Source organism: Anthonomus grandis, chromosome 8, assembly GCF_022605725.1.
Source record: "Anthonomus grandis grandis chromosome 8, icAntGran1.3, whole genome shotgun sequence".
NCBI classification, from domain to species: domain Eukaryota; kingdom Metazoa; phylum Arthropoda; class Insecta; order Coleoptera; family Curculionidae; genus Anthonomus; species Anthonomus grandis.
The window spans coordinates 29,778,537-29,792,820 of NC_065553.1; the positions used below are offsets into that span (position 1 = coordinate 29,778,537).

At 33.3% G+C, this 14,284-nt stretch overlaps 1 protein-coding gene across 1 annotated transcript; it reads left to right on the forward strand.

Annotated features, from left to right (window-relative positions):
- The first annotated feature begins 3,902 nt into the window (after positions 1–3,902).
- LOC126739183 (uncharacterized) lies at positions 3,903–11,347 on the forward strand. Its single transcript, XM_050444749.1, has 3 exons — positions 3,903–3,955; positions 4,020–4,207; positions 11,104–11,347. Exons 1-3 carry the CDS (start codon positions 3,938–3,940, stop codon positions 11,213–11,215), a joined length of 318 nt encoding a protein of 105 aa, XP_050300706.1. The 5' UTR covers positions 3,903–3,937; the 3' UTR covers positions 11,216–11,347.
- The last annotated feature ends 2,937 nt before the right edge of the window (positions 11,348–14,284 follow it).

Here is a 14,284-nt window from a genome sequence, read left to right on the forward strand (position 1 = left end):
TCCTATAGAACTGATATGGGCGCAGGTAAAAGGATTTGTAGCAAGACAAAACACGACTTTTAAAATGAAAGATGTTAAGCTACTGTTTGATCAAGCCATTACGGAAGCGACACCAGAGAATTGGCGAAAAGCAGTCCAGCATGTAATTAGGCATGAGGACAAAATGTGGGATCTTGACAACCTCATCGATCAGACAGTCGATCCTTTAATTATAATGTCAAGAGGTGATGACAGTTCGTCAGATGACGAAGAAGACTACAATCTATTATAATTTAAAATTGTTATACACTGTTCAAAAAGTGCCAGATCCAAAAGTGACATTTTTAACTGTTTTACTCTACATATTATGTTCAATAAATTTGTGAAAAAAATATATTATTCCATTTAAACAAAAGTAACTTTCTAAAATAAAATAGCATTTAAGTACATTAATTATAAGGTAAAAAACAAGTCCCAGTTGCACGCCTTTGGCGAACCGTTTTCAATGTTTATCAGTGGGTAACAATGGGCAAAACTCATAAATTGACCCAAAACCGGGTGGCACTACCTGCAATCAACGAAAAGAAAGAATTTTACATTGAAACTAATACCCAACTAAGGTAGTGGCATAAAATATTGGTGGATCACCAGGTACCACTTTTGCATACCTAAAGAGGTTTTATTGCTCTACACACCTTTGAAATAGAGTATAAAAAACAAAACAAAAATACAATTTCAAAAATTGACAAAACAATGAACAAAATTAAACAACAGAAACCAAAACTTTTTGAACATACTTGAATTAAAGATAACCAAATAAAACAATCAATTACTAAATAAAGGTAAACTTGTTGACAAAACCAGAGAAGAAAAAGGAAAAAAAAACTTTCCAACATGTCCAAGGTTAAAACCTATGTCCTTTGTTATTGGAAGGCAAAAAAAACAGATTCATAATGACAAGGCCTTTCCAGCAAGATGCTTTCGAAAATTTTTTTGGCTGCATTCGTAGCCACGGAGTAACAGAAATTTCACCTACTACTTCGCATTTTTGCTCATCTTTTAAGGCGCTCTTAATAAATAATTTTTTGTCAAGGGATTCTCCAGGAGCAAACTGCCAGGAGGATTTTAGTGAAGGTGCTTTAGACAACTTAAAAGATTTTTTAACTGGCGATATAAGTTCTGACGATATACCAATAAGCAGTGTAAGTGTACCAGATTGGCAAGATATACCTTGGCATAAAACACGAATTTCAAAAAATGTTAGAACTTATATTGTTGGTTTTATTGCAAAAAAAAATTTGAAAATAAATAAATGCGAAGTATGTAGACAAAAACTTCAATTCAGAGAGCATAATGCGGATGTGGAATTTATAGAAGAAAGACAATACAAAAATTGTAAATTGACGGTTCCAGGAATATTTTTTAATTTTGTGGCAAGTGAAGCGCTTTCAAGACTTTTTTTCTTGATACCAAGACTATGCAAAGAATTCAATCTTATAAAAATATTAGATGATATTTTGGAAAAAAATATGAAGTCATTCTGTTTATTAAACTGTAAAGATCATCCTAATTTACCTAAAATTTTAAGAAAAATAATTATCAGGAGTGCTATATTTTGGTGGTGCAGAAAAATACATAAAATCATTAAAGGCAAAGATGATAAATTTACCTATTTAATAAAAACAAAGTCCTCTGCCAATCAGCTTGACCCTATTAAAATTCATGCTTATAAAATGCATGAGCAGTTAAAAAAAAGAAAAAAACGAAAAATTGGTAGAACAAATTAATAGGTGTATTCAATTTTACTTTTTATGTAGATGTGTTTATATGTTTGTACATTTTATGTTTTGTACTCTTTTACATTTTAATTACTAAATTTCAACAAATATAATATATTTTTGTTTTATTTAATCCCACAACCTTCGCCATTTATGGCCAATTGCACCGTAGACATAACGGTTGTTTAAATCGTAAATAATGTTTATTTTGACACATTTGAATGCAAATATGTCAAAATAAACGTTGTTTAAAATTTAAACCACTATGTTTACGGTGTGCAATCGGTCATATAATCATCATTCACCATTTAAAAAAAAACCGTGAAAGCTATCGCCACGCTGCGGAGTGGCTCGGCCGGGAACTAATCTCTTATAAACAGACGTTACCATTGCTGATCCTTTTCTATATCCGTAGGTTAATATTTTGTGTATGTTTCCGAGATACTAAATAGTGGGACTTATAACAATCTCAAATATTTACGCAGAATTTTAAGCACCAATAAATTTATAAATGACTCAACCGAGATATTTTTTGCGTAGTGATATACGTAAGCTTCCGCAGCCGTACAAAATAAACGGAACTGCACGTCATGATGCTCACCTCCAGTTTGATGTTGAATTTAGTGGATTTAATGTTAAATAAGTATTTGTTTGCAAATATATTCATTCGAATAACGATTTGTATGTCTTTAAGATATTTAATAAAAATCTTTAAAAATTCGTTTCCATTCCTTTTTTTATAACTGACCCAAGGTACAACATATACTGGTCCAACGTACATTACTCGTTTGTACCTTGGGTCATCTTTTAAGGGCTAGCTAAAACGTATTTTTCAAAAAACTGGTAAATTAAAATTATGTTTAAAAATCCAAATTACGTATAAGAGCTAGCATAACTAATATATGGAATAAATTTCGTAAATATATATTTCTAGAATGTATTAAAATAAAAAACCAAAAAATGACCCAAGGTACAACACTTTTCCCTACTATTAGTTGAATACGTTTTCTTGAGATTTTCATGTAAAAGTCATATACGCTGAACTTCTTTGTAAGTTGTACACGTTTTTATCCCTTCAGAGTGTTGCTGACAGTACCATTTAGAATGTACACAAAAATTAACATTGAATTCGAATTTATCGCCCCTAAAAACCTTTTAGTGCTAAATTTTGTGCTGATGTGCTACTTTTTGAAGGAATTATTGGAAAATAATAAAAATAAAATATAAACTTTTACATCCTGTATCTTGGTTATTATCGGACTTAAAGAATTTGGTCAAATCGCAATATTTTTGAGCGAAGAGCTGTTGCTCTGTGTCCAAGTGCTCTGTGCAAGTTATGGGACACCCTGTATAAGTTACAATACAAAAAAATTTTGAAGATTGGAACTTCCTCTAAATATAATAAAATTAAAAAAGTCTTTAAGTGTAGATAATTACATGTCAGACTGGCTGGTTTTATTTGCCGGTTCAAAATATCAATTTGATAACGAAACTTACAAATAACAAGATTTATAATGGTCCGATTAGATTCTTTCTTATAATTTTCCGATCACCATTAATAGTAAGAATGAACAATCAATCCGGAGTAAACAACGTTTAAATAAAATTATACCTAACATTCTACTACCACTTTATTTTAGTAGACATGAAAAATTAATTTAAACCGAAAAAATTTAATTTACTGAACATGAAACCATGATTTAAGTTTTTCATATTTTAGTCTAGTAAAGAAAGAGATCTTTACTAGACAGAATTGTAAAAAATAATTTTCTTATCCAAAGTAGTGTGCCCTAAAAACTTAAAAATACTTTCCAGCATTTTTTTATGGCCTCTTTAATAACAAAATTTGCCAAACGTCAAACAACTAATATAACTGAAAGCCATTCTTAATAGGATACCCGGTACAGTAAAACATATTTTCCAAAAACAATGCATTTTGAACTTGTCCGTATTTATCGCATTTTTCCAATGTTGGTACAATAAATGCCGATATTTATCACACCTATAATAAAGCATGTGATAATTAATATAAATTTTAAAAAGGTATTTTTATTATATTTTATTTATCAAGTAATGTTAACTCTTTAAGTAAATATAAATATAATAAACATGTATAAAAGTAAATTTCACATCAGCTGGAATACTAGTGAAGTAATAGCTATAACCAAAGTGTTTAGAACATGACCGAAATAAAAATGGTAAGGAGTTATTTTGCAATAAAACGGCATGTAAATACTTTTTTAAATCTGTTTTTTTTTTCAGGCAATCCTTTACTTATCTATCCTCTTTGCAGTGATAGGTCAATTAAGAGGTGCATCGATAAATCAATATCAACCATCATTAATCACATCAGCTTCAATAATTGAAAAACCTAATCATGGTGGCGATAGTCATCAGGGAATTAATGAGAAGCTAAAAATTCGACATATTAGAGCTAGTGGGGATAAAGGGTATGTTTTGTATTTTAACTTAAATCAACTATAGTATTCAGATGTTAATTCAATAATTAATAACGAACGTGCAAATTCAACGTGCAAGATTTTACTTTAAAAAAACATGGTCTTCTGTAGTAAATTATTAAAATATTTATTGAAATAGAAAATATTCATTTGGAAATTATATATGAAACAAAATATCTTGTAAATGGCCGCCACGGCTTTGCTGGCATATGCGTACTCTTTTGATGAAAATATCAATAACGTTTTTATATACTTGTGGTGGTATTTCATTGATACAGCGTCTAATTTTGGCTTTCAATGCTTCGATGGTTGCAGCCTTTGTGGCAAAAACGTGTGACCTCCGATAACTCCACAGTCAGAAGTCTAAAGGCGCTAAATTGCAACAGCGTGGAGGCCGATGCTGGTCACCAAAACGGGAAATGACACGACCAGAACATGTGGCACCAGCCTGTTGAAACCACGTGTGATCAAGATCAATAGCTTCCAAATGAGGTACAAGAAACTGCGTGATGATAGCACGATAACGTTCGCCATTCACCGTTGCTACATTACCTTCTTCGTTTTCGAAGAAAAGCGGTCCAATTATTCCTCCAGACCATAATACACACCATCCAGTGACACGTTGTAGATGCATTGCTTTCTGATGAATTATTCGTGGATTTTCTAACCCTCAATTGTGACAGTTTTGCGTATTAACGAAGCCATCGCAGTGATGGGCCACATTACTGAGAACAATTTTGTTTGCAAAATTAGCAGGTTGCTCAAGAATCCAATTGGTAAATCCTTTTCCCTGTTCATAGTCTACTGGCAGAAGTTGTTGAGTCTGTTGAATTTTGTAGGCATGCAGATGTAAAAGTGAGAATTCGCTAAAGAATGCCTGTTGAAATGTCCAATTCTTGTGTCGATTAGGAATTGATGTTTCTGGCCTTTTTGTCACACTCTCGCGAGCTACCGTAATGTTTTGTTTTGAATGACCTATACGAGCTCGTATCGTGTGTTTCACATCACTGAACCGAATCAGTACTTTCGAATTTTTTGATTATTCTTTGCACAGTAGATGAGTTAGAAACATTATTTCTACCAAATATTGGACGCACTTTACGAATAGTGGCAATTAAACTTTTACAGTTTTGATAATAATTTTTGACGATCAGGATGCGTTGTTCTACCGCATCTTCATGTTTACTCCAACTCCCATATGTCAACTTTCTATCACACGAGCTGTTGCGTTCTTATTAAAAAATCCTTTTCCTAATTAATAAATGTACCGCAAAAGCAGATTCGCTTAAAATCAATCTAAATGAATACTTTGAAAAAATATACTATTTATAATATACAGGGTGGTTTGGAAATCTGGGAAAGAGACATACATATTTTAGCAACTTTAATACGATAACTATAAACGCAAATAGAAGGTATTTAGGAGGTTACAAACAATCGCATAATTTATGGTCTATCACCTTTCAAATTGAAATACAGAGTGGTTTATTAGAAATACCAATTTTTAATTCACCTATAACTTCTAAACTCGATTTTTTTTGAAATTTTGGTCTATCTGAAACTTGACTATCAACCTAAAAAAAGTTCAGGTCCGGTTTTGAGGTATCAATTTTTAATACAGTAATGTATGAATAGTCCGAACCCCGTAAAATCCGAACTACTCTATAATCGGAACGCCCCAATTGCGTAAAATTGATTCCGTATGTCGGTACGTACGCGAGTGTGGGGGTCTAGTGCGAAAAGATGATGCAACGTTTAATTTATGTGAGTAGTACATAATTATAAGTTTGTTCTTGCAGCAAGACGTTGCGTGGTTTTATAGTTGTTTTCACGTATTTTATGGAAAGAGTAGAGATATTTAGTTGTGTTGTGAGTTGCACGCGCATATATGTATATGTACCGCATATTTCATTTAAACCATGGATTCTAAACGTAAGCATGTCACATTAAGTCTTAAACAAAAGGCTGAAATTTTACGTCTGCTGGATTCCGGATTTTCATTCACGTCCTTGGCGACACGCTTTAATGACGGGAAGTCAACAATATCAATTATGTGTCGCGGACTGCAAAAGGACCGGGAACAAGAAAAAGGATGCGCAAAGCGGAATTTTCTGATGTTGAAGATGCAGTTTTGTGTGTATACATGGTTTTTGCAACAGATAGCACGACAGACAACAATTTTCGAAGCAATCATACTTCAAGGCTCGGCAATTTTTCACAGAAATGAAAAATGACGAAGGAGTCAACTTCGAAGCTAGCAGAGGATGGTTTCAAGGCTTCAAACAGATTTGGGATTCGCTTGTTGAAAGTTACTGGAAAAAAGCTGTCGAGTGACGAAAATGCTGTGGAACCCTTTCGTATAGAACTCAAACAAAAAATTGAGCAACTTTCTTCAGAGCAAATCTATAACGCGGACAAATCTGGATTATACTGGTGCTGCCTTCCTGGAAAGACATTGGACATACACGCAGACGAAAAGGGTGCCCCGGGTCGTAAAATCAGTAAAGACCTATTTACATTTATGCCTTGCGCAAATGCAAGTGGCCGACATAAGTTGAGGTTGCTTATGATCGGTAAATCAAAAAAATTTAAGACCAATCAAAAACAGCAACCTACCTTTCTGTTACCAAAAACTTGCTTGGGTTGATCGAGTTATCTTAGAAGAATGGTTCCACATTGAATTCGTACCAGGCGTAAAAAAGTATCTTCGAATCAATAATTTTGAAGAGAAAGCCCTTTTAATACTGGACAATGCTTTAGCTCACAGACTAGGCCAAGAAATAGCCAGCCATGATGGTAATATTCAAGTCATGTTTCTTCCACCCAACTGCACTGCCCTGGTTCAGCCGATGGACCAGAATGTGATCCAAAATATAAAAGTCACATATCGAAAAAGGCTGCTGCAAGAGGTACTTGTACAAGATGATGAAAACATTGCGCAATGTTTAAAGAATGTGTCGCTAAAGGATGCTGTGTTTGCATTAGCCGACTCTTGGACGCAAGTGCCTGAAAAACTGGTGAGAAAATCGTGTTGTCAACTTCTTTCCGGCAAGGACATGGATGAATGGGATGAAGAAGATTTGATACGCCTGCATGCTTTAAGAGGAGAAATATGTGATTCTATTTTGTCAGATGAAGGACCTGATCTAGTGGAGTTAGTGAACAACGCGAATCGTGCTGATAATCCGATAGATAAAACAGAAGTTGAAAATGGACAAGAGATGATGACGAGGAAAATTTAGACATAAAGATCTTAGAGGATGATAAGATCATTGCTAATGTCGCAGGAGAAAATCAGAAACCTGATGACGAAGATGAACTTATACCGAAAATGTCCAGCAAAGAAGCGGTGATCTTATTTGATAAGTGTCTACGTTGGGCGGAAGAAAATGAATTGCCACTGCATGAAGTGATCCTTCTAAGAAGAATTCGACAGAAGGCTGTCGCTCTAAGCATCAAAAAATCTGTTTAAAGAACTCTGGAGAATTATATTCAAAGAAAATATTAAGAGGCAATGAAGCATTTCCATATTATGTATGCAGTTAACAGGTTTCTTTAAAAATCGTAATTATTTTTCTTGTTAGATAAAGTTTTACTGAATCTTTTGTTTGATTTCCTGTTAAGTTTATTTTGAAATATGCATTTATGTATGCGCATAAATAAAGGTTCTTAAATCCATTATGTTCACAAATATGTTTTATGGTGAGATAGATAGAAATATGTTTATAGTGAAATGTTTTATTAGTGCATTTATATGGTGAAGAAAGTTATCTATAAACCGAACGTCCGAATTATGAATCCTATAATCCGAAAGTTTTGGTAAACCGAACGGGGTCTGCCAACTTTCTGTTCTGATTATCCATACATTACTGTACTACGAAATCAAGATATCACACAGATAGCTTATGCTTTCTCAGTATAGATGCTATATCTTTCCTCTAAAAGCGGAAGTACTAGAGCTGCCCTGAAGAAATCAAAGAGCAGAAACAGGTGTCGGCAGGTATCATTTTTGTTTCTTCTGCTTTCCATCTTACGGAGAATCTTGACATAATTATCTTTTTACCCCCCTGTATATTTAAAAAAAAATTGCGAGTTATTAAAAATATATAATATTAAAAAACATATAGCTCGTTTTTCCGCAGAAAACTTTCATATGAAAGTTTTAAGTTGAACTGATAATGATTGAATATGAATTCAAAAATCTTAATGCCTTAAAATAAGTCAGGAATATCTGAATTTGCCGCTTTTTTGCTACGATAAAATACTGACTTCAAATTTTTCAATTCAAATTTCTGAAACTTAAAATATTTTGGTTCACCGACTTTTGAAAAACCTCTGGATTGTTTCGCAATTCATTAAAACCATTTTCTTTTTACTCTTTTTATACAATTCATTAAAAACATTCTCAATTTTTTTACTCTTTAGTGTTTTTGTCTTTTTATTTTCTTTTGCATCTTGCTTTTTTTAAAGAGAAAATAAATGCCCCATATTTCATATCCCTAGACCACACAACTAACATGGGAAGTTTTCTCTTGAAAATATTTTTTTTCATAATTTTTTTATTAATAATTATAATAGCAATAAATTAGTACTAAAGTAAAACATGAAAACTAACGAATTTTGCCAAATTAAGTATTGAAAATTGCCTCTTTGAACCTCAATACAAACGTCTAGCCGCATAATAATTGAAATACGGACTTTCTGGAAAATATCTAATGTATGTTTTATCATGTCACATGAATTAATGATTCTCTTTCAAAGATCCTCTCGCTTTGAAAAAGAGTTTTGTATATCAACGCTTTAAGGTGTCTCCAGAAAAAAATATTCAAATGATTCATGTCGGGCGAGCAAGGAGGCCACAGTTTTAAGCCTGCTCTCCCAATCCAGAGCTTATGATAATTTGCATGCAAAAATGGCTACTGAAGTGTGGGGGAGGCTCGTCCTACACGTACCACATATAAAATATTTCCATGACTGAAAGTTCTTCTAAAAATCCAGGTAAAATAATTTTTAAAAACCTTTGGTATTCTTCTTTATTATGTCTAGGTAGAAGAAAATGTGGCTCAATAAGATAGTCACCGATAATTCCAATTCTAATATTAAAACAAAACTGTTTTTTTTTTAATTATCTTCTTATATTACATTCTTTAGATATTTTTCGAGTGCTTGTATTCGGATTGAATTATACAGGGTGTTTCAGAACTATGGAATCAAACTTCTAGGGGTTGTTCAGTGCACCAGTAAAATCTATTTGAGTATAGGAACCCATGTCCGGAAATGTGTCACTACGCCACTACGGCGTTTAAATTTAGAAAAAATATTAATTACCTAACCAGGATATGATGCATTAATTTTTACCTTTTGTATATGATACCATCACAACAATTGTTCAAAATGTCTTTCTCCAACCGATTAATTTGATTTGACTGATTAATTTTAATACACCGATTTAAACGCCGCACATGATTTCGGCGGACTACACTAAAAATTTGATCCTCGTTTCGAATGATTTCAAATGCTGCTGTTATTCGTCCAATTAAGTCTAACTCTGATTCTACTGGAGTTTCGTAGACTAAAGACTTTACATGTCCCCACAAGAAAAAATCGAGCGGCGTTAAATCGGGTGACCTAGTAGGCCAAGAAACTGCTCCACCTCTGGAAATCCAACGGTGCCCAAACCGCTGAGCCAAATACTCGCGTACTTGTACAGCAAAGTGAGCCGGCGCTCCACCCTGTTGAAACCACATTTGCTGTCTAACGTTTAGTGGAAAATTTTCAAGGAGTTCTGGGAGAACTTCCTCCAAGAACCGCAGATAAATAAGTCTTGTTAACCGTTCCGGTAGAAGGTATGGCCCAATTAAATAATCATCAACAATGCCTGACCATACGTTGACAGACTAACGATTCTGATGTTTTCTTGGAAAAATTGCATAAGGATTTTCTTCATCCCAAACATGGCTATTCCTACTATTAAAAATACCGTCTCTTGTGAAAGAGGCTTCATCGGTCCACAAAACATATCGTAAAAAATTTGGTTATGCAATGATGTGATCCAGAAGCCATCGACAAAATTGAACTCTAGGATGATAATCGGCTGCAGTCATACCTTGAACTTTCTGGAAGTGGTAAGGATGGAGTTGTTGCTCGTGTAGTACCCGCCAGACAGAAGCGTTACTCATATTCTTAGCGACGTCACGTGTGCTATTTGATGGTTCATCGGCAACTCGCTGAAGCACTCCTTCTTCAAATTCGAACGTTCTTACGGTTCGAGCAACACCAGTATCATGCATCTTGGTCTTAAACATGCCTGCCTCAGCGAGCCGCCGATGAACCGCAATAAACTTTTTGTATCCAGGATGCTGTCGTTCGGGATAACGTTCATGATACAACCGCGATGCTGCTCGTGCATTGCAGTTTGTTGCTCCTTATGCCAAATGCATATCCGCCAATTCTTGATTGGTAAAGTTTTCCATTAGCAATAAATGTTTAAAAATTGTAAGCTATAAAATTTTTAAACGTGACATTGAGAATTGACAATGATAAGCGTTGATTTTAAACAATTGTTGTTATGGTATCATGTACAAAAGGTAAAAATAAATGCAGCAGATCCTATTTAGGTAATTAATGTTTTTTATAAATTTTAACGTGTCTTAGGGCCGTAGTGGCGAAGTGACGCATTTCCGGACATGGGTTCCTATACTCAAATGGATTCTTCTGTTGCACTGAACAACCCCCAGAAGTTTGATCCCATAGTTCTGAAACACTCTGTATTTAAAACAATTTTTAGATGCAAATTATCAAAATCACTGGATTGGGAGAGCAGATAATTATATTAATATAGAAAAGTATAAAATTACATTAAAATCTAATCTAGTTTAATTTTATAGTTATTTTCATGATGAATACTATGTGGACACGGATTACGCCGGGTATAATAAGGAGGGCGCAGCGGTGGGATATCAAGACCCCGATGATGATTTTCCCACGGTAGTATGGTAAACAAATTAATATTGTTTAATGTGCTGTAACGTCTAATAGTTAGCAAATATCAGTTATAAATTAAATACAAACTATTTATATTTTTGAAAACACAATATTTAATAAATATAGAAATAGAAAATTTACAATAAAGGTAAACTTGTTATTTATCCATATCTCGTTCCTTTCCTCTTTTGTAACGTATACTTCCTATAAACAAAAAGCGGTCTAAAAATCATGGCTTCTGCAGTATCCATGTCTTCCAAATCCCCCAGATAGTCGTATTTTATCGGAATTAAAGAAACCACTTTGTTGTCTTTATATCGGTCTCTGTATTCCAGTTTCTCTAATGGTGAGTATAAATTCAGCTCGTTTTCTTGTGGTTCTTTGAAAGTCATTGTCGACTGAATCAAAATGGCTGCCAATAAAGTTATATATACGGTAAGACTCTGCAAAAAAAATTTATTTGGTTAATTTCTATTTAAAAGTTAAATTACAAAAAGACTTAGATAAATTACTGGCCTTTTTTTGTTCAAATGTATGGATTCAAGTATGATTGATAGATCAAAATTACACTAACTGAAGGTGAAAAATAGCTATGATTTACATGTTTTTTGGAATTTTGTACAGTCTCTTTAGAGATTTTCATATAGGACGTAAAATAAGAAGTGCAGAACAAGGAAAAAATCATATAATTAAATAAGTTTTTTTTTAATTTAGGTTAAGCAATTCTGGACATATCAATTTTGTTATACTAATGTTTTATAGCGGAGTGCCGGAACTGTCATCTAATAAAATTGATGACCCAAATAGTTTTGAATAAAAATAACATATACAGAAACTAAAATGTAATCGGAGGGGAATTATTGACATTATTTGTTAGGTCAAGAGTAAATCTGAAGGTTTTCTGTGTAATACTCGTCGTTTTCAAAACATTGTAAAATATTTAAGTAAAGGTGAGCCAATAAATTTAATACGAGCGTGGTTTTACGCTCATTCATTTCGTCATTTAGAAAAATTTAAAAAAAAAAATTTTTCTGTACCCAGGCAAAAACCAGGGACATAGCTATCCTAGGGTAAACCGGGGCAGTGCCCTGGGACTCCGGCCCCGCACCCCAAACAAAATTTTCATTTAACTGCTTTATCTATTTAAAATAATACTACATATACTAAAACTAAAATCTATAGATAACATAAACAATAAATATAATGTGAGTATAAAAGTTAATTTTTTAACAACAGTAACTATTTAAAATTTAAGTAGCTATATAATCCATCAGAGTCATCAGACTGCAACACGCTTGGCACCACCGCTTTATTATTATGCCTCGTTTTTGGGGATTTCCCGGCCTATTTTCTATTGCTTCCGTTTGCAACATTTTTAACCTTAGTTACATCCCTAGAATAGTCATTATAGCTGACTATGTAAATTGTCTCTATATACAGCCAAATATTAAAATAGTCTTTTAAAGTGCTCCTTTCTCTAAAATAAAACCAAAACTAACCATTAAATAAAGGCTACTAAAAGGGAGTAATCGGTAATTATGTTAGGGCTTATAAACATAGTTTTTCACATGAAATTAAAAATATGTCAAAAACGGTTACACTTAGGTATAGGACATTATACACAAAATATACTTAGAATTTCACGTAAAAGCCAAAAATGTAAAAATATACAGGGTGTTCTATTTAAAATAACGAAGTTGACACCTACTTCCGATATAACCGGAAACGTCACAACTGTCAAAATATTTTAGTTTTGTAGCCCCCATCGACTGTGCCATGTTGCCAAATTTTCAAAATTTTTGAAAAATTAGTTTCCGAGATATCGAACGCGTCTATTCGTCGTGAGACACCCTGTATAGGATCGTCGTTAGGTTAAGTTTAGCATTAGTTCCCTGTCAAAGCTCGCTGTTCGGGATTATTGTTCACCATACGTTTGTACTCCTAGTTAACCTTATTTTAATAAATGCTTTTTAAAAGAAGCTCCGTCGATCTTGTTATTTAACTCCCTATTTAGTGTGTGTAATATAATAATTAATAATTGTGCCTCGTTATAAAATACCTATATATAATCTTTGATACACAACTATCGAATTATTTAATGCATTTAAAAATGGTTGTGTATTCTTCTCTTTGCAGCGTTGGCAGATTTTTGAGATTTTGGAACAAAACAAAACTTTAGTAAAAATGGAAGATAAGCGAAAATATAAGTCTGGGGCACAGAAACGAAAATTAAAATTAAAAAAAAAAGAAAAAATTAAAAAAGCATGCCAAAATAGAAAAATTTGTTTAAAACTTCTCATTCTTCTGAAAAAGTAACTATCAATATTTCTGAGACAAGCGAATCAACTTGTTCTTCCTCTAAGGAACATTTGCCTTGTACTGAAACTATTGATAAAAGTATTAGCAATGTTATGTCTACTGGCCCAAACTTGAGCACAGACTCAAGTTTGACTTAAGACTTGAGCCCAGACTCCTCTAATAGAAACAATTATTTATCTAGCGATCTAGGATTTTATATGGAAGAAACTCTTACTGATAAAGATAAAAAGATTATTATTAGTCTTAAACCCAACAGACCTAAAGGTCCATTTCCTAAGGATTAGAAGCAAAATGATCGCAGTTTTAGTGAAAGTTATTATTTTGCTACTACAAAATACAGCCCTGTCAATCGTCATTGGCTGTGTTATTCATCGGTACTAGATGCAGCCTATTGTGAGTTTTGTTGGCTTTTTTCAAAATTGTGCAGTAATGCCAGTAATTGGAAAACGGGCTTAAGAGATTGGAAACATTTATCATCACGCATTGAAGAGCACAGTAAAAGTAAGGCTCATATTGAGGCTTGCGCTATTCACGACCTATGGAGAAAAAATCGCGGCATTAACAAGAAACTAGAAGAAGAGGTCAGATTTCAAGCATTATTTTTGGAAAACGGTGTTGCAGAGATTATTTAAAATTACATTACTTTTAGCAAAATGTTCGCTATCATTTCGGGGACACCATGAACATCACGACGATTTTAATGGAAATTTTATGACCCAAGTGAAATTTTTATCAGACTATGATGATGTTATGAAACAGGTGGTA